A 22113-nucleotide genomic window follows, 5' to 3' on the forward strand; every position below is an offset into this window, starting at 1 on the left:
ATGCTGACCATCTTTTCATGTGTTTTTTTGGCCATCTGTATGTCCTCTTTGAAGAAATATCTGTTTAGGTCTTCTGCCCATTTTCTGATTGGGTTATTTGTTTTTCTGATATTGAGCTGCATGAGCTGCTTATATATTTTGGAGATTAATCCTTTGTAAGTTTCTTTGTTTGTAATTATTTTCTCCCATTCTGAGGGTTGTCTTCCATCTTGTTTATTGTTTCCTTTGTTGTACAAAAGCTTTGAATTTTAATTAGGCCCCATTTGTTCATTTTTATTTCCATTACTCCTGGAATTGGGCCAAAGAGGATCTTGCTGAGATTTATGTCAAAAAGTGTACTGTCCATGTTTTCCTCTAAGATCTTTATAGTTTCTGGCCTTACATTTAGCTCTTTAATCCATTTTGAGTTTATTTTTGTGTATAGTGTTAGGAAGTGTTCTAGTTTCATTCTTTCACACTTAGCAGTCCATTTTTCTCAGCACCACTTATTGAAGAGGCTCCTCATTGTAAACTCTTGCCTCTTTTGTTAAAGATAACTTTCTCATAGGTGCACGGGTTTATCTCTGGGTTTTCTACTTCTCTCCTATCTTGATCTCCTTCTCTGGGCACCATGTTTTGAGCAAGCCCAAGCAGCCTTATAAAACCCTTGTGGTAAGAAACCAACACTGAACAGCCCCAAATTTCCCCACAATCAACATTTAATATGAACTAACCAGCCACATAAGTGAGCAATTTTGTAAATGACCCTTCAGCCAAAGATGGGCCAACCATCATGACCTCACAAAGAGTAGATACAAGTTGTCACATGAAGGCCTGCCAAAACTGTGGATTTGTGTGTAAAATAAGTAACTGTTTTTATCTTAGCTAAACTTCTGGCTAGTTTGCTAAATGGTAATAAATAGCTAAAACAGAATTTGGTATCTAAAGTCAAGGTGATATTATAACTTAAACTTAAAAATATGGCATTGAGTTTGCAGTGGATGGTAGGAAAATCTGTAATTGCTTTAGGTATCTATCACTGAAAGGTGTAAGAACCTTGAGGCAACCGATGGCAAGCAGTTTAAGGACAGAGAGGAAGTGGTTATATAGTTTGGGACAAAACGGGCTTCCCAGGTGGCTCAGTGATACATGCTAAACAGGAGACACAGATTTGATCCCTGGGTCATGAAGATCCCCTGGAGAGGAAACAGCAACCTACACCACTATTCTTGCCTGGGATATCCCATGGACAGAGGAGCTTGGAAGTCTCAGTCCATGGAATTGCAAAGAGTAGAAACAAAACAATAATCAAACAAAAAAAAGGGGGGGAGCATTTATGTACTTTCTTGGAAAGTTTGCATTTTTATAGCTTGGAATACGGAAAAAATATTTAGTAAACTCATGAGAAATTTCTAGTAAGGTGAAAGAAAGTGCCAGGCTTGAAAATGAAACGTTTCCTCATACCATCCCTAATCTCTCCATCAAAGATTCTGAAAATAAGAAATGGCTTCAAGGGAAAGATCAAATTCAAGGTACTTCAGGAAAGTATTGCCTCAGAGTAAAGACCTCAAGATTGTCACTGTAAGGCTGTAAGATTTTCTGTTAGAGTTGAGAAATACTTAAGTCTATGCCCAGTAAGTTTTGACTTTTAGTCCCACATTATCTGAAACAGAAATTTGTAATACTTCCCTTTTTCACAAGAATCCAAATGTATGGTTTATTCTTTTAGTGGTGTTATTTGTATTAAGAATGGATTTATGCATATGCCTTCGTGTTACCTCACTCCATCCCTTTGTGAACAAAGGCATAATTTGCTGTAATGACCGAAAAAATGCAGTCAGGGAGTCTATTGAACAGGGCTATTCAAGCTATTGAACAGAGCTAAGCAAAATTACTCCCATGAAAGTAAGATAGAATTCTGAGATCTTTCTGGCTTAGATATTCCACCCTTCTGTGGAAGGAAAAAATCCTTTATATTTCATCTCAGAATCATTTCAATGAAAGAATATTGAAGAAAACCAAACAGTGTTGACAATGCTGTATTTATATAAAATCTGTGGCCTTCAGGAAATTCAAATTCATTATACATGACCTTGTATACACTGTTCCTCATATAATGCCTGGAACCAAAGGGATGTTTGTAGAATAGCCTTGCCCTATTCTACCATCTTTTGCTGCCAAACTTGCTCAGCTTCCTTCATGTCCCATCTTGGTGAATTAACTCATCCACACAGGCAGCCATGCACCTAAAAGTGTTTCCATCACTCCTTTTTAATATCATTCCAAAAAGAAGCAGCACATGAGAAACCATGGCAGAACACAGAATAGTGTCACTTTGAGGACCAGTAAATAATACACGAACTTCAAAGTTCATGATGAGGCACATCTGAGAAATGGATAATAATAATGATCACGATGGTGTGATCACTGACCTAGAGCCAGACATCCTGGAATGTGAAGTCAAGTGGGCCTTAGAAAGCATCACTACCAACAAAGCTAGTGGAGGTGATGGAATTCCAGTTGAGCTATTCCAAATCCTGAAAGATGATGCTGTGAAAGAGCTGCACTCAATATGCCAGCAAATTTGGAAAACTCAGCAGTGGCCACAGGACTGGAAAAGGTCAGTTTTTGTTCCAATCCCAAAGAAAGGCAATGCCAAAGAATGCTCAAACTACCACACAATTGCATTCATCTCACACGCTAGTAAAGTAATGCTCAAAATTCTCCAAGCCTGGCTTCAGCAATATGTGAACCATGAACTTCCTGATGTTCAAGCTGGTTTTAGAAAAAAGAGGAACCAGAGATCAAATTGCCAACATCTGCTGGGTCATGGAAAAAGCAAGAGAGTTCCAGAAAAACATCTATTTCTGCTTTATTGACTATGCCAAAGCCTTTGACTGTGTGGATCACAATAAACTGTGGAAAACTCTGAAAGAGATGGGAATACCAGAACACCTGATCTGCCTCTTGAGAAATTTGTATGCAGGTCAGGAAGCAACAGTTAGAACTGGACATGGAACAACAGACTGGTTCCAAATAGGAAAAGGAGTACGTCAAGGCTGTATATTGTCACCCTGCTTATTTAACTTATATGCAGAGTACATCATGAGAAACGCTGGACTGGAAGAAACACAAGCTGGAATCAAGATTGCCAGGAGAAATCACAATAACCTCAGATCTGCAGATGACACCACCCTTATGTCAGAAAGTGAAGAGGAACTCAAAAGCCTCTTGATGAAAGTGAAAGTGGAGAGTGAAAAAGTTGGCTTAAAGCTCAATATTCAGAAAACGAAGATCATGGCATCCGGTCCCACCACTTCATGGGAAATAGATGGGGAAACAGTGGAAACAGTGTCAGACTTTATTTTTCTGGGCTCCAAAATCACTACAGATGGTGACTGCAGCCATGAAATTAAAAGACGCTTACTCCTTGGAAGGAAAGTTATGACCAACCTAGATAGCATATTCAAAAGCAGAGACATTACTTTGCCAACAAAGGTTTGTCTAGTCAAGGCTTTGGTTTTTCCTGTGGTCATGTATGGATGTGAGAGTTGGACTGTGAAGAAGGCTGAGTGCCGAAGAATTGATGCTTTTGAACTGTGGTGTTGGAGAAGACGCTTTAGAGTCCCTTGGACGGCAAGGAGATCCAACCAGTCCATTCTGAAAGAGATCAGCCCTGGGATTTCCTTGGAAGGAATGATGCTAAAGTTGAAACTCCGGTACTTTGGCCACCTCATGCAAAGAGTTGACTCATTGGAAAAGACTCTGATGCTGGGAGGGATTGGGAGCAGGAGCAGAAGGGGATGACAGAGGATGAGATGGCTGTATGGCATCACTGAATCGATGGACGTGAGTCTGAGTGAACTCCGGGAGTTGGTGATGGACAGGGAGGCCTGGCGTGCTGCGATTCATGGGGTCGCAAAGAGTCGGACATGACAAAGCGACTGATCTGATCTGATCTGATCTGAATGTTAGAAATAATAATGCCACAAAAGCAGGCAGGGATTAGGTGATAAATCCTTGCTAACAGGGAATTCTTGACATCATCCTCTATGGAAAGTAGAGTCACCGAAGGAATTTTCCATGGATTTTCTGATCATTAAAAAACTCATGCTCTTCACTCTATTAATATTGACTCAACTCCTTTGTTTAGACTACTTGAAATGCTTCATCAATTATTCAGTGTTATTATCTGCCTTGAAGAGAGTAAATAGATATAGCATTCAGGGTATAAATTTGGAGGCTATGATAGGATAATATTAAAATAGCATAAACATACATAGGAAGGAAACTCCATAATAAGCTTTCAATCTCAAACAAGGGAAGAACAGAACAACCCCAAGTAAAGGCAAAGCCATTTCAACATGTAGATTGAGCTGGGAGTGAAAGAATCAGGAAACAAAAAGGGGCACTAAAGTTTGTTGTAGAATGAAAGGGACCAAGGTTACCTGTTGTCTTCAGGAAAGGGAGAACTGATAACAGGAGGGGTAGAGAATAGATAGTTATCTTTTCTTCTATTCTTTGAACTAAATAGCTTGGTTGCATCTTTGCTCTCATTAACTGATATATTTGTTTTTGAATGACTAATCTTTATAGGAATGAAATAAAATGAAATTTATTCTAGAAATGAATTATATTTTCATGTCTGCATGGCCTTCTTAGAGTATTACTCATGGCAGATAACCAGAATATCTTAACTTCTTTGAGTCCCATTCTTTTCATATGAAAACTGTCATTTAAATAAAAAATATTTGAAAGCACATTTTACTTGGCACATAAAAGGCTTACAATTAACTGAACAGTTGTAAAAACTAGTTCTTTAATTAACAGGATATGAAGTCTGGACCATTGCTCTTCGAAGAGCTGATTTGAATTCCTTATTTCTTAGACTGTAAATCATTGGATTGAACAATGGAGTGAGGATTGTATAAGACACAGATATTAGGGCATCTTGACTTGAAGAGTAATTGGATTTGGGCCTTAAGTAGATGAAAGAGGCACAACCATAATGAACAGTTACCACAATGAGATGGGAGGCACAGGTAGAGAAGGCCTTGTATCTTCCAACAGAGGATGAGATTTTTAGAATGGCAGAGATGATGCGGATGTAGGAGACCAGGATAAGTAACAGGGGAATAATCAAGGCAAATACACCAAGCATGAATATGACCAACTGACTGAGACGAGAGTAATGAGATGCCAGCTTGAGGACAGGAGAGATATCACAGAAGAAGTGATGGAGCTGATTGGAGGAGTGGAATGGCAGGTGAAATACTAGTGAGGTGGTGACCAGTGACACAGTGAAGCCACAGGCACAGGCAGCGGCCACTAGTCCCAAACACATCCCATAATCCATGAGCACTGTATAGCGCAAAGGGTCACAGATGGCCACATAGCGATCATAACCCATGGCTGCCAGCAGGAAAGAGTGAGAGCAACCTAGAAAGAGGAAGGAAAACATCTGGATAGCACAACCTAGAAAAGAAATGGTCTTCTTCTGGGCCAGCAGATCAACCAGCATCTTAGGTACAATGATGAAGGTATAACAAGTCTCAAAACAGGAGAGTACAGCAAGGAAGAAGTACATGGGGGTGTGGAGGGCTCTGTCCAGCACAATGGTGGAGATGATGATGGCATTGGTGCTCAGGGTGAAGAGGTAGACCACCAAGAAGACAGCAAAGAGTAGCTGCTGCAGCCCAGCCAGAGATGAGAAGCCAAGGAAGACAAACTCTCTCACCAAGGTCTCATTGACCCACTCCATGGTCACTGCAATACAGGAGAGCCAGAGCCCGAGGCCAGAATTCAGAGATGAAGATGTGCATGGGGAACTGAGCACAAAGTCTTCAGGTGGCAGGCATCTCCAAACTGTTGATGGAACTCATTGATTCCCTCTAAAAAACACCTGCCAAAATAAGAATTAAGGCTATATGTGGAACAGAGTAACTGACAACCAATTAATAGACTTTTTGCCAAGACCAATAACATGTTATCTCTCTAGCTAAGGATTAAAGAGTTACCTGAAATTATTTTTCCCTGTACTTATGAATTACTATGTTTTTCTTGCTCACTACAAGCCAAAGGAATGTAGCTCTCCAAAGGTGAAAAACATGTTAAACTTCAACTATCTGAGCTTGATCAGAAAGTAGAATAAAGAATGAGATGTTTAGACACAGTAGGTGAACTTTAGATAACCAACCACAAAATGGGAAGGGACAGGAAGAATTAGATGATCTCTGAATAAAAGTGTGGGGAGATTTGTGTCATTGACAGCTTGTTATAAGATTAGTGGTAAGACTATCATATACCTTATGTCAGTTACTCATTATGACAATTTTATGTCAAATTTTATGTCAATAGACAAAAGAATATGAAAAAGAAAAAAAAAATAGTTTTCAGACCAACTAGGAACATTGCCAGAAGTTCCACAACCTAGAGCACTGAGCAAGAGTGGAACAGAAAACAACATTAATTTAAAGAAAAGTTTCTCCTTTTTCTAGGAAAAGAATCATCAGGCTGTTAAAAAGAATCTCATGTACTTTGTGGCATTTTAAACACACTTCATCTTCCCCCATTCTAAGATGCCTCAGGAAAATAGAGCTTTGCAAAAATGTCATACAGAGTGACAGAGAATGAGACAATTGGACAGTTTTCCAGGATTACAACTCCTAATCAAATCACAAGCTTTATATATTTTTCATATGGTTATGACAATAAGATTCCTTTTTAATATTCTGCTACTACATCCAGTTTGCAAACTGCTATTTTAAATTCGTTTTTAGGGCTTATATCAGATACTTTTATCATGGGTGTATTCCCCAACTGTTAAAGCCTAAGAAGCAAATAAAATGCTTCTTGGGTACAAAATCATTTAGCATTTATTGGTTGTAACTAGCCTTTGTTTATGCACTTTTCAGTATATTTAAACTTTTACATCATTTTGTGTTGAGGAATTACTTGCATCCACTACCAGAAATTTTTGTTTTTGCATTTTTTATGACAATAGCAAATCTTGACTTTCTAGACCTTAAGTCAGGCAATCGGAAATTTCTGAAAAGATATGTTTTTTTCTTTCTCAATTACTATAAATTGATCATAAACTTAGTAGATGTAATGATTTGAAGTTAATATTAAGATATACATGCTAATTTTAAAGTCCTTTAACACAAATGACAGGGAATTTTTTTTTTCATTCTGTAACTGTAGAGGTATTTTTATTACATATAAAGAATGTAAATATATGTATATCGCCATTATATACATATATATACATATATAGGAGAATGCAATGGCACCCTACTCCAGTTCTCTTGCCTGGAAAATTCTATGGGCGGAGGAGCCTGGTAGGCTGCAGTTCATGGGGTCGCGAAGAGTCGGACACGACTGAGCGACTTCACTTTCACTTTTCACTTTCATGCATTGGAGAAGGAAATGGCAACCCACTCCAATGTTCTTGCCTGGAGAATCCCAGGGATGGGGGAGCCTGGTGGGCTGCCATCTCTGGGGTCGCACAGAGTCGGACACGACTGAAGCGACTTAGCAGTATATATATATATATATATATATATATATATATATATATATATGTATACTTAAATATAATATATATATATATATATATGTTTTTTACATGAAGAAATTGCAAACCAATAAGGCAGTTTATCTGTATAATATCTCTATCTGGGTAAAAGGATTTCTGTCTCTTTCAAAATACTGAGGGAAATCTCAATTTATGATCATTGCTTATCATTTTCTTATCATTTTCCCAAGAGTTTTCTGGATCTACTGTCAACTAATCCATATCTAATTCTTACTATATTCCCATGCCACTGAATATAAATTGTAGAGTAGACCACAGAAGTTAGAATTATGTGGTACTGAAGGAGCACCTGTATTTATCCAATACCCCGCCCCCCCAAAAAAACTGTATCATTTATCACTCAGACTCATAAGGGCAGCTGATTTCAATTAGATGACATTTTTTATACTATTAATATAACCCTGTGTTCTAAATGAGTTACATGATTGATGAGTAACTCATCAATTAGTTACTCATAAGTTGATTAGTTACTCTAAGTGAGTAACATGAGTTACGTGCCCTTTCCATGATTTACAGAGACCCACTGGCAAAGTATATCCGAGAAGGCAGACCCCTCTGCCCAAGAAGACATCAAAGACCACCACAGTGTGTTATATCAGTACTAGAGATAGAAAGATTTAAGAGTAGAAGATTAAAAAGATCTTCCAGCCGAAAACTCACAGGCTGTAAAATTAAGGTTAAAGATGCCTCAATTGGAGATCTATATTTCAGGTATAGCTTTATGTGACTTTGTCAAAGTACTTAACATGTGTATTCAGTTTATTTTTAAAATTAAATGTAACATGGCAATAACTGTAATAAACAGAAAGTACTTAACCAGAGGTTCTTAAAATAATATCCTGTAGAAGAAGTTTTGACTTAAGCTAAGAGTTCATTACTGACTCTCAAAAGACATTTCAACTGAGAAAGTCCAAAACTCTCTAGTTAGATGATCCCTAAACTCCCTTTATGATATTTTAGAACCTAGGGATGGAATTCAGGTTATGATCCTTAGAGATGACATTTCTGCACTTATTTTTGTAACTCTTTAGATGCTTCAAGGAATTTTATATAGTTTAGGATTAAATACTGACCCAATAATCCAGGCTACCAGGTACCTCAAAAAGGGGCAAATCTATCATTTTTCAGATGCAAAATTTTTGATGTTTTCAAATACTTAGGGAAAACATTAATCAATCAATTAACTGAGAGAAATCATGTACACAGTCTCAGATATTAAAGAAGTGGAATTTTTGTTTTCTTAGATACACATGAAAATCCTGAATTTCCTTACTAAAATGGAGCTTAAGTATCAGGTTTCAATTATAGCTAAAAACATATCCATAAGTACACAGCAAATAGAGAAGTGCAGGTTCAGTAAGTATGTGTTGACAATACTACCACTCACCAAGGTTTAGACCCCACAAAGCCCCAGATTAACTAGATCGATATTTCTCATGGCTCAACAAATACCTACATTGCTCTCCTTTCAACTCAGACAGAAGCAGCTATTCAGAATCTAGGATCCCTTGACAAGTAGATGTGAAGCCAAAGATCAGTACTTGAAGAAATATCAGCAGAAGAGTGTGAATCTGCCTTGAGACAGAAGCTCTCCTCTGTATTAACAGAGGTAGCCTCCCCTGTTCATAAGGACTCTCAGCATTTCCAGGCAAAATCATTATCTTTAGAAATTCTGATGACCAACATGGGGTGTGGTTATTAGAAGCATATGCTGTGATTGCTGGACTCCTGAGGCTTGATCTATTGCCTTGGAGACATTGTCCTGGGGTTTATTGGAAGTGTAAGGTCATTATGGAAAAATAATGTCACAAGCTGGCTTTAGTTGAGGAACCTGGGGAGTAGGAGCCATAAGGATAATTGGCCCCTGTCTTCACTGGAAGTTGAGTCCATTTGTTAAGGATTCTGAAGGAGAAATCACCACAATTAAGACTGTAATGCAAAGATCAAGAGGAAATTTTTCATTGAATTTTACATCAGGAAACGAGTATGTTTGTCCAGTGAGTCTCAGCTTTATTTATGAGTCAAAGGAGGGCATAATTGCAAATTTATCTTCTCAGATCCTTGTTCATAGAAATTCTAAGTAGGAACATAGGCGTGTTCTGCAAAAATCTAAATTTTTGGCAAGTGTATTGTTAAAATCTAGTTGAGCATTATCATTAAATTTCTTGCTATTTTAAAAATTTTTACTAGAATAACTAGATATATATAGTTGTCAATTTCATCCAAGCTAATCCAAAATCAATATAATTCTAATCCAAACTCTACCATAAATTGTGAAAGCAACCTAACAATACAAATTTATAGTTTACATGGAATAATAAGACACTTTTGAAAAATGACAAGTGATATAGTGGTTCACTTGACCCAATAGTCAGATGCCTTAGTAATAAAAAAGAGAGTCTCCAGTCCAGGTTCGATGCACGATACTGGATGCTTGGGGCTGGTGCACTGGGATGACCCAGAGGGATGGTATGGGGAGGGAGGAGGGAGGAAGGTTCAGGATGGGGAACACATGTATACCTGTGGTGGATTCATTTTGATATATGGCAAAACCAATACAATATTGTAAAGTTAAAAAACAAAATAAAATTTAAAAAAAAAGAGCTTGCTTCTAGAATAGGAAGAGTTAAATATTACAAAGAAGCAAAAAGGAGATCTCTGAAATTGATCTATGTATATTTGGAAAATTTGTCTTTGCGTAATTACCTCACTAACTACTTTGCCAACAAAGGTTCGTCTAGTCAAGGCTATGGTTTTTCCTGTGGTCATGTATGGATGTGAGAGTTGGACTGTGAAGAAGGCTGAGTGCCAAAGAATTGATGCTTTTGAACTGTGGTGTTGGAGAAGACTCTTGAGAGTCCCTTGGACTGCAAGGAGATCCAACCAGTCCATTCTAAAGGATATCAGCCCTGGGATTTCTTTGGAAGGAATGATGCTAAAGCTGAAACTCCAGTACTTTGGCCACCTCATGCGAAGAGTTGACTCATTGGAAAAGACTCTGATGCTGGGAGGGATTGGGGGCAAGAGGAGAAGGGGATGACAGAGGATGAGATGGCTGGATGGCATCGCTGACTCGATGGACATGAGTCTGAGTGAACTCCGGGAGTTGGTGATGGACAGGGAGGCCTGGCGTGCTGCGATTCATGGGGTCACAAAGAGTTGGACACGACTGAGCGACTGATCTGATCTGGAGTTACCTCACAAATCAGTAAGACCATTGTAATTAGTAAATAAAACTGAGAAACCAGGCTCTCTCTATGTACACATCACTTAGAAGTAGCTGTCATAATATAAAATAAAATGGCTTACTGAAGGCTCAGGCAAAGCACCACCTGTGTGACAAGACATGATGGAACCCCATAGGTCTACTTAAAGCAGTGTATACTCTGAGCTAGCAAACAATGTATTGTGCCTATTCTCCAAAAGCAATAATATGTTATATCTGTGAATCAATGTAATGGGGGGGGGGTGGAAATGATTCTTTTCATTATTACCTCTAATGACTTACATAATATTGGGATTCATAGTTTAGAGGTGTTATTTTTCCAAGGAGTGTTGCTTCTATCAGGAAACACAAAAACAGAAGTTGAAACTTGCCCTTGGTTACTTGAGTCTACTATGTTCTCTTTACAAATCATCCACAGATGGAAAGGAGATTTTTACACTAGTTAGGATATTGATCCTATGTTTTATAATTACTATATAATTGATTTTATTTTTCTGAAAATGTTTTGCTTAATGCAAAAATTTAAATGTAAATTATAGATCTGCAAGTTATACATAGACCATAAATGGATGGATTTAGTTCTGTGCTTTCTATTCAATTCCTTTGGTCTCTGTGTTTTTTACTTTGCCAATGGCATACCATTTTGAATACTGTAGCTTTGTAATATATTTTTAAATCTTAAAGAGTGAGGCCTCAACCTTTGTTCTTCAAGATTGCTTTGGCTATTCCATGTCTTTTGTGGTTCTATATTTAATTTCAAGGTTTTTTTTTTTTCCTATTTCTTTAAAAAATGTCAATAGGATTTTCATAGGAATTGAACTTAGTTGGTAGATCACATTGGGTAATATAGACATTTTAACAATATAAATTCTTTCAGCCTGTGAATGCTGCATGTCTTTCCATTTATCTGTTGGTTAGATGTCTTTTCTTTCATGTTTCTTCATTCATTTCCTTCTTCAGTATTTTACAATTACCAGTGTACAAGTTTTTCACCTCTTTGGCTAATTTAATTCCTAAATGTTTTATTCTGTCTGTTGCTATTATGAATGGGGTTATTTTCTTAATTTCTTTTTTGGATAATTTATTGACAGTGTATAGAAACATACCTGGTTTTATGTTGATTCTGTATCTTGCTACTTTACTAAATTTGTTTATTAGTTTTAATACACATTTTCTGATTGAATTGTTAGAGTTTTCTATGTATATGTTTGCATCACCTGCAAATAGAAATACTTTTCTCATTCTGATTTGGTTGCCTTCAATTTCTTTTCCTTGTTCTGACTAGGACTTCTAGTACTTTGCTGAATAGGAGTGATGAAAGTGGGAATCCTTTCCACTGTACCAGTCTTAGATAACAAGCTTTACATTTTCTCTCATTGATTATGATTAAGCTGTGGGCTTTTTGTATACCAACTTTACTGTGTCAAAGTAAGTTCTATAACTATTTGGAGAGTTTTAATCATGACTAGATGTTGAACTTTGTCAAATACTTTTTCTACATATATTTATTTGATGGTGCTTTTTATTTCATTAATGTGGTACAGCACATTGACTGATTTGTACATCTTCAACCACCCTTGTATCATTAGAATAAAATATAACAAATGTAATGTTCTCTTGTATTTAGTTTCCTAGTATTTGGTTGAGATTTTTTCCATCTATGCTCTTTAGGGAAGTTGGCTTGTAGTTTTTCTGTTGTCTTTATCTGGTATTGGTATCAGGATGATGTTAGCCTCATTATTTAAATTTGAAAGTGTTCCTTCTTCTGTTTTTTTGAAGCATTTAATAAGGGTTGTATCAATTTTTCTTTGCATGCTTGGTAAAATTAGCTCAGAAAACGATCTGATCTTGGATTTTTCTTTATTGGGAGATTTTTGACTACTGATTAATATCTTTATCAGTTTTTGTCTACTTAAAGTTTCTGTTTCTTCTTGACACAGTTTTGGTAGATTGATGTTTCTATAAATTTATTAATTTCTTCTAAATTACCCAATTTAGAAGTACACAGTCGGTGATAATATTCTTTTATTACTCTTTTAACATTCTGAGGCATATATTACAACATCTCTTCTTTTGTTTCTTTGATTTTATTTGAGTCTTCCCTTTTTTCCTATTTAATTTAGCTAGTTCAGTTCAGATCAGTCGCTCAGTCATGTCCTACTCTTTGCGACCCCATGAATTGCAGCACGCCTGGCCTCCCCATCCATCACCAATTCCCGGAGTTCATTCAGACTCACGTCCATCGAGTCAGTGATTCCATCCAGCCATCTCATCCTCTGTCATCCCCTTCTCCTCTTGCCCCCAATCCCTCCCAGCATCAGAATCTTTTCCAATGAATCAACTCTTCGCATGAGGTGGCCAAAGTACTGGAGTTTCAGCTTTAGCATCAGTCCTTCCAAAGAACACTCTCCTTTAGAATGGACTGGTTGGATCTCCTTGCAGTCCAAGGGATTCTCAAGAGTCTTCTCCAACATCACAGTTCAAAAGCATCAATCTTTGGTGCTCAGCTTTATTCACAGTCCAACCCTCACATCCATACATGACTACTGGAAAAACCATAGCCTTGATGAGACGGACCTTTGTTGGCAAAAAATGTCTCTGCTCTTGAATATACTATCTAGGTTGGTCATAACGTCCCTTCCAAGAAGTAAGTGTCTTTTAACTTCATGGCTTCAATTACCATCTGCAGTGATTTTGGAGCCCCAATACTAAAGTCAGCCACTGTTTCCACTGTTTCCCCATCTAGTTGCCATGAAGTGATGGGACTGGATTCCATGATCTTCATTTTCTGAATGTTGAGCTTTAAGCCAACATTTTCACTCTCCTCTTTCACTTTCATCAAGAGGCTTTTTAGTTCCTCTTCACTTTATGCCATAAGGGTGGTGTCATCTGCAGATCTGAGGTATTTGATATTTCTCCCAGCAATCTTGATTCCAACTTGTGCTTCTTCCAGCCCAGCGTTTTACAGGCTTGACGTACTCCTTTTCCTATTTGTAACCAGTCTGTTATTCTATGCCCAGTTCTAACTGTTGCTTCCTGACCTGCATATAGGTTTCTCAAGGCAGGTCAGGTGGTCTGGTATTCCCATCTCTTTCAGAATTTTCCACAGTTTATTGTGATCCACACAGTCAAAGGCTTTGGCATAGTCAATAAAGCAGAAATAGATGTTTTTCTGGAACTCTCTTGCTTTTTTGATCATCCAGCAGATGTTGGCTGTTTGATCTCTGGTTCCTCTGCCTTTTCTAAAACCAGCTTGAACACCTGGACGTTCACAGCTCACATATTGCTGAAGCCTGGCTTGGAGAATTTTGAGCATTACTTTACTAGCGTGTGAGATAAGTGCAATTGTGTGGTAGTTTGAGCACTCTTTGGCATTGCCTTTCTTTGGGACTGGAACAAAAACTGACCTTTTCCAGTCCTGTGGCCACTGCTGAGTTTTCCAAATTTGCTGGCATATTGGGTGCAGCACTTTCACAGCATCATATTCCAGGATTTGAAATAGCTCAGCTGGAGTTCCATCACCTCCACTAGCTTTGTTTGTAATGACATTTTCTAAGGCCACTTGACTTCGCATTCCAAGATGTCTGGCTCTAGGTGAGTGATCACACCATCGTGATTATCTAGGTTGTGAAGATCTTTTTTGTTTTTTTGTGTATTTTTGCCACCTCTTCTTAATATCTTCTGCTTCTGTTAGGTCCATACCATTTCTGTCCTTTATCGAGCCTATCTTTGTAGGAAATGTTCCCTTGGTATCTCTAATTTTCTTGAAGAGATCTCTAGTCTTTCCCATTCTGTTGTTTTCCTCTATTTCTTTGCACTGATGGCTGAGGAAGGCTTTCTTATCTCTCCTTGCTATTTTTGGAACTCTGCATTCAGATGCTTATATCTTTCCTTTTCTCCTTTGCTTTTCATTTCTCCTCTTTTCACAGCTATTTGTAAGGCCTCCTCAGATGCCATTTTGCTTTCTTGTGTTTCTTTTTCATGGGGATGGTCTTGATCCCTGTCTCCTGTACAATATCACGAACCTCCGTCCATAGTTCATCAGGCACTCTGTCTATCAGATCTAGTCCCTTAAATCTATTTCTCACTTCCACTCTATAATCATAAGGGATTTGATTTAGGTCATACCTGAATGGTCTGATCTGCTGGCTTCCCTGGTGGCTCAGATGGTAAAGCATCTGCCCACAGTGCGGCCGACCCGAGTTCGATCCCTGGGTCGGGAAGATCCCCTGGAGAAGGAAATGGCAACCCACTCCAGTATTTTTGCCTGAAAAATTCCATGGATGAGGAGACTGGTAGGCTACCGTCCATGGGGTCGCAAAGGATCGGACGTGACTGAGTGACTTCACTTGAATGGTCTAGTGGTTTTCTCTACTTTTTCAATTTAAGTCTGAATTTGGCAATTAGAAGTTCATGATCTGAGCCACAGTCAGCTCCCAGTCTTGTTTTTGCTGACTGTATAAAGTTTCTCCATCTTTGGCTGCAAAGAATATAATCAATCTGATTTCGGTGTTGACCATCTGGTTATGTCCACGTGTAGAGTCAATTTAGCTAAGACTGTTGATTTAATTTTTTTTAAACTTTAAGTTTTATTGATTCTTATGTCTTTTGCCTTAGTCTATATTTGATTGATTTCCTAAGTTCATTATTTTACTCCTTTCATTAACTTTGTATTAACATGTCAATTAAGTAAATAATTTTCTTCTTCCATAAAATGGCAGGATTGGATGAGATGAGCTTAAAATCACTTATTGATTTAATGTGCTTTGTATGAATCTTCCATGCAAATCATAATACAAAGAATGAGAACAATTATAGAAATAAACATTCAGATATCACTAACTTAGATATTTTAAAACTTATGTCACTGCTTCTCATGCCTCCTGCTTTCTCCTCCTTCCTTTATTAGTGTGCTTAACTTGTTACTAATTGTTTTCATATCAGTATCATTAGCTTTGTACAGAAATGCATTTGTGGTTTCCATGGAAGCACCTCACTTTTGTCATATTCTTTCTGTTCTGGATATAACAATGTCTGAGTTTGATTCCCAGTGCCTATTGGTGAGGTAGAACCAGAATATGACCATCAAGTTCATCCTTACAGGCTTCTTAAAGCTGGGACATCTGCAGATCCTTCTCTTCTTGTTTTCCTCCTGGTCTACCTGACCACTCTAATGGCCAATGCCACCATCATGGCTGTCATTCCTTTGGATCAGTACTTCTTTTTCTTTGTCTTCTCCTGCTCTGAAACCTGTTACTTCTTGCTCATTGTACCAAAATGCTGACTACTTGTTTCCACAATACTATTTCTTTCTCAGAATACAGTTACTTCCCTGTTCTATTTCTTTGTGGGCTTGGCATGTACCAACTGTTTTCTAAATGCTGTGATGGGCTATGATCACTATACTGCCATCTGCAACCCTCTCAACTACACACTCATTGCAAGCTGTGCCACCTGCATGCTGGTTTCAGCCTCAAGCTTCTGTGGTTTCCTGATCTCTGTGGTTGTCAACACCTTGGTGTTTAGTGTACTCTTCTGTACCTCCAGTCAGATCAACCAATTCTGTGACATTTCCCCAGTCATAAAACTGGGCCACACAGACACTAACCTGAAGGAGATGGCTATCTTCTTCCTCAGCATTCTGGTGTTGCTGGTTCCCCTAGTGCTGATCTTCATCTCCTATGTCTTCATTGTTTCCGCCATCCTCAAGATCTCTCTATAAGGAGGTGTAAAGGCTTTACCACCTGGTCCTCCCACCTCACCGTGGTCATTGTCCACTCTGGCTGTGCTTCATTTATCTATTGAGGTTTGCATCCCTGTACTCCTCATACACCAGCTTGTGGCAGCGACCTATACAGTGATCCCCTCTCTACTCAAACAACTTGCCTGCACATTGAGGAATAAGGAAGGGAAGACTGCTCTGAAAAGGTTCTCATAGTACTCATTTCCTAAAATGATATGTGTGAGTTGATAAGTTGGCAAAGTTATATTCATGAAAGTGTCCTGGATGGAACTTCAATTTGATAGGCAAATAAATCTTTTGTGTCAAAAAAGAAAGATAGAAAGAAAGACTTAAAGCTACCTGAATAGTTTTTATTAGAAAGTCATTATGAGTGGATTCGACAAGATGGTGGGGTAGGAAGACTCTGAACTTAACTCCTTCCACAGACACACCAAAATTATAGTATTTATAATCTCATCAGTTACAACTATTGATAAGAAAGGCTGGAAAGCTAGCAGGAAAGATCTTCTACAACTAAAGATATAAAGAAGGAACCACAACCACAAGAAGAATCACAACTGATGACCTGAGTGGGCAACTCACAGACAGATTATTATTACAATCACAGAGATTCTCCATAAGAAGTAAGAAGCCTGAGCTGAGCCCCAAATCAGGGGCCTTATGACAGAATGATGACCTCAAGAATGTTTGGCTTTGAAAGCCAGCAGAGTTTACTTTCAGAAAAGTTAGAGGGTTGTACAAAATAGAGACTCCACTCTTAAATCCGTAGTGATGGTTCATAGAAACCAGAGATCTGAGCGGGCTGAGAGTAGATAAACGTACACTTTTCATTTAGGCTGATATTTAAATGTGTGATGTGGTCACAATTTTTTTTAGATCTTTTATTCTGCCTGGATATCCAATGGTTATTTATGATTTAATCAATATGATCAATACTTCTATTTGAAGTAATATTGGAAATCACATCCTTTAGATGTTTTATATCTAAGAACAATAAGACTCAATTATGTATGTTTTGAATTAGCTAGTATGAACCTTGTTGTTTAATTTTAAGATTAAATTTAATACATATGTTTGTTCACTATATACATTTCTATGTAATTTTCCCTCCCAAATTTACCTTATTAAGATATCATTATTTTTTTTTAAATATTTAAAGTGACATTGGGATGCCTGATATACATTGTAAAAAGAGTCCTGCTATCTTGTTAATTAACAAGGGCATCACCTTACATATTTACCTTTTTTTACTTTTTTGGGTGAGAACATTTAAGTTTGACACTCTTAAAATTTCAATTATAGAAATTATATCACACAAAGATATCATTATTTACCTTTGTTCTAATTTCTTATTTTTTACACAGTAATGCTTGCCTTAATAGGACATACTGTAAGTCATCTTCAATCTGTCATGAAATGCAATCAGGTCTTATAATTTAAGATTCTTTGGGCTGCAAATAAAAGATAATCCAACGCAAACTGGCAATAACAAAAAATATAACGTGGTTTATGTAAGCTTGAAAAGTCCGGCACTACTCTGGTTCGGGCCCCACATTTGATACAGAGTTCAGTCATCCTTAGTTATCTGGATGCATCACATAGATCTGCTTCTTCAGTCTTGGCTCCACTTTTTTAGCCTAAGCTCAGAAGTCTCTGACAACTTTAGCTCACAAAATCTAGTCCAGAGGAAGAAATAATTCACTTCCTTGGATGTGAAAACAAAAGTTGGGATACTGAATCTTCTGGATCCTGATTGAACAGATTTATGTGTGTGTGTGTGTGTGTGTGTTTTAACAGATTTGGATCACATACTCATCTTGAATCAAACACTACAGGAAAAATCCAATTTTCTGACTGACTTAGTAAACATTACCTGCTCCTCCTGAAATTTCAGGATGAAGCAATTCAATTAACATGAGAACAAAATTTAAAATATAATAAAATTTGGGGTATTACTCCAAGTAGTGGGTGTATCCATTTATAGTTCTCTCTGGAAAAATCTCTACTCAGCTTATTTATGCAATTTTAATAAAAATTTTTGGTTTTTTGTTTTTGCTATTAAATTGTATGAGTTCCTTATATATTTTGGATATTAGTCTTTTACCAGATACATTGTTTGCAAAACTATTTTTATATTTCACAGATTGTCTTTTTAATTTTTTGATTGTTTGTTTGCTGTGCAGAAGTTGTTTGACATAATTCTACTTACTTATTTTTGCTTTTGTTATGTGTACTTTTGGGGGCATATTAAAAAAGCCTGCAATAGCAAATGTTAAGAAGCTTTTTCTATATTTTTTTACTAAGGATTTTATAGTTCCAGGCCTTATGTTTAAGTTTTTAATCCATTTTGAGTTCATTTTTATGTATGGTATAGCAAAAGGGTCCTATTTTATTATTTTGCATGTTGCTATCCAGTGTTTCCTAAAACCATTAATAGAGGCTATGCTTTCCCCAATTTGAAAACAAGACAAATAGTCAAAGATGTATAAAAAATACTCAAAATCATTAATCATCAGGGATATGCAAACTATAGCCATAGTGAGATATCATCTCACATCTGTTAGAATGACCTTTATCAATGAAAAGATAATACCTTGGCAAGGATGTGGAGAAAGGGGAACTCTGGTATACTGTTGGTGGAAATACAAATTGATACAGACATTAGGAAAAACAGCATGGAAGTTCTTTTAAAATTCACAATAAAACTACCATGTGATCTAGATATCCCACTTTGGGGGCAGTTATCGAAAGGAATTGAAATTAGAATCCAAAGCAATACTTGCATTCCCATGTTAATTGCAGCACCATTCACAATAGCAAAGATATGAAAACAACCTAATTGTATGTATCAAGGAAAATAGATAAAGAAAAAAAATGTGGTAAGGGCACAATATAAAAAAAAAGGAAAGCCTAACATTTGCCGCAGTGTGGGTGAATTTCAAGAGTGTTATGCTAAGAGAAATAAGCCAGACATAGAAAGACAAATACTGCATGATCTCCCTATGTGTGGAATCTGTGAAATAGTTAAACTCATAGAAGCAGACAATAGGATGATGGGAATAAAGGAAATGTGGAGATACTGGTTAAAGGGTACAAAATTTCAGTTAGCAATATAACTGGAGATGTACTATGCAGTATATTACTTTGAGATAACAGTAGTGTATTGTATACTTAAAATTTGCTTAGAGGATAGGCCTTATGTCTTCTTATCACAGTTAATAATAAGTGATAATAAAGTTAGCTAGAGAAAATTTTGGGAGGTCATGAATATGTCTATGGTTTTGATGGTGGTGATTGTTTCATGGATATATGTTGTTGTTCATTGCTCAGTTGTGTCCAACTCTTTGTGACCCCATGGACTGCAGCACACCAGGCTTGCCTGTCCTTCACCATCTCCCAGAGCTTGCTCAAACTCATGTCCATTGAGTCAGGGATGCCATCCAACCATCTCATCCCTCTGCCATCCTCTTCTCCTCCTGCCTCCAATCTTTCCTGCGATTAGGGTCTTTTCTAATGAGTCAGTGTTTTCCATCAGGTGGCCAAAGTATTGGAGCTTCAAGTTAACCATCAATCCCACCAATGAATATTCAGGATTGATTTCCTTTAGGATTGATTGGTTTGCTCTCCTTGTAGTCCAAGGGACTCTCAAGAGTCTTCTCCAACACCACAGTTCAAAAATATCAATTCTTTATGTTCCAACTCTCACATCCATACATGACTACTGGAAAAACCATAGCTTTGACTAGACAGACATTTGTCGGCAAAGTAATGTCTCTGCTTTTTAATATGCTGTCTAGGTTGGTCATAGCTTTTCTTCCAAGGAGCAAGTGTCTTTTAATTTCATAGCTGCAGTCAACATCTGCAGTGATTTTGGAGCTGAAAAAAATTAAGTCTGCCACTATTTCCATTGTTTCCCCTTCTATTTGCCATGAAGTAATGGGACTGGATGCCATGATCTTCATTTTTTGAGTGTTGAGTTTTAAGCCAATTTTTTCACTCTCCACTTTCAGCATGAGGCTCTTAGTTCTTTGCTTTCTGCCATAAGAGTGGTGTCATTTGCATATCAGAAGTTATTGATATTTCTCCCAGTAATCTTATTCCAGCTTGTGTTTCATCCAGCCTGGCATTTCACATGATATACTCTGCATATAAGTTAAATAAGCAGGGTGACAATATACAGCCTTGATGCATTATTTTCCCAGTTTGGAACCAGTGCCTTTTTCCATGTCTGGTTCTAATGGTTGCTTCTAGTCCTGCATACAGTTTTAGCAGGAGGCAGGTAAGGTTGTCTGGTCATGGATATATACTTATATCACATTCATCAAGTTGTATACATTAAATATGTACAGCTTTTCCTATCTCTATCATACGTTAATTTAAAAAAAAAAAACTTTTAAAAAAGTTTAAAAAAAAACTACATGCATTTGGAGTAAAAAATTATGGACACCAATAACAACAACAACAACAAAAATGCTTGGCATTCAGAATCAGATATCTAAAATTTCACTTTTCTTACTTCTTTTGGGACATTATTTCTCTATCTCACTTATTTTTTGTTATTCCTTTGTTTTCACGTTTGTTCTCAATATTATTATTTCTCAATTTATCAGATAGTTGATGAATTCTTACTATGCATCAAGCCATTGTTAGGGGACTTTAACATTTATTGACATTGCTTTTGAAATCAACCATTTCTAGCTTAGCCACAGGCAAGTAGAAACCAGAAATTTTGGAAACTGGAAAATAAATGATGATATTTTTGTTTAAACTAAGAGGTCATTTATATAATTGGGATAATGCTGCTGCTAAGTCTCTTCAGCCGTGTCTGACTCTGTGCGACCCCATAGACGGCAGCCCACTAGGCTCCTCTGTCCTTGATTCTCCAGGCAAGAATACTGGAGTGGGGTGCCATTTCCTTATCCAATGCATGAAAATGAAAAGTGAAAGTGAAGTCGCTCAGTCGTTCCCTACTCTTAGCAACCCCATGGACTGCAGCCTACCAGGCTCCTCCATCCATGGGATTTTCCAGGTAAGAGTACTGGAGTGGGGTGCCATTGCCTTTTCCAGGGATAATGCTACCTGTGACCATTTATTCATCCAACATTCAGTACATCTTTAATGTCTCCCATGTGTAACAGTATGCTATATTAGTTTCTGGATAATGAAATAAAGAGCAGAAAAAATGAACTCCATGGTTAATGGTGAAATCAATCTCCTTTCAACTTTTCCTGACCTGGGCCTTTACTGTAAAAGCAACCTTGCTCATTTGGTCCTCTCAGCCTAACAGAAAGATATATTCCCAATTATAAGTGCAAAAGCACATTTTACACTGAACAAACATGCTTTATAATGTATCATCATGAACTACACCTTTCAATCCTTTGGTAACATAAAATTGAGAAACCAATTTAAAATAGTCAATTTTTGAAAACTGCTACATCTGAGAGTGGCTTAGAGACTTCCACTCCCTAAGCCCTAATGCTTGAGTACAATTTGGAGCAATTTGGCATTTGATAACTTGCCTCTACTTTCCACAGTCAATTCAGCTGTTTAATTAAACCCAGTGCA

At 37.3% G+C, this 22113-nt stretch overlaps 1 protein-coding gene and 1 pseudogene across 1 annotated transcript; one reads left to right on the forward strand and one right to left on the reverse strand.

Annotated features, from left to right (window-relative positions):
• Nucleotides 1–4798: 4798 nt before the first annotated feature.
• Nucleotides 4799–5740, reverse strand: OR10K1 (olfactory receptor family 10 subfamily K member 1). The gene has a single exon (NM_001389961.1). It carries the CDS (start codon nucleotides 5738–5740, stop codon nucleotides 4799–4801), a length of 942 nt encoding a protein of 313 aa, NP_001376890.1.
• OR10T3P (olfactory receptor family 10 subfamily T member 3, pseudogene) lies at nucleotides 15881–16740 on the forward strand (annotated as a pseudogene).

The sequence above is a fragment of the Bos taurus genome, chromosome 3 (genome assembly GCF_002263795.3).
Source record: "Bos taurus isolate L1 Dominette 01449 registration number 42190680 breed Hereford chromosome 3, ARS-UCD2.0, whole genome shotgun sequence".
In the NCBI taxonomy this organism is placed as follows: Eukaryota; Metazoa; Chordata; class Mammalia; order Artiodactyla; family Bovidae; genus Bos; species Bos taurus.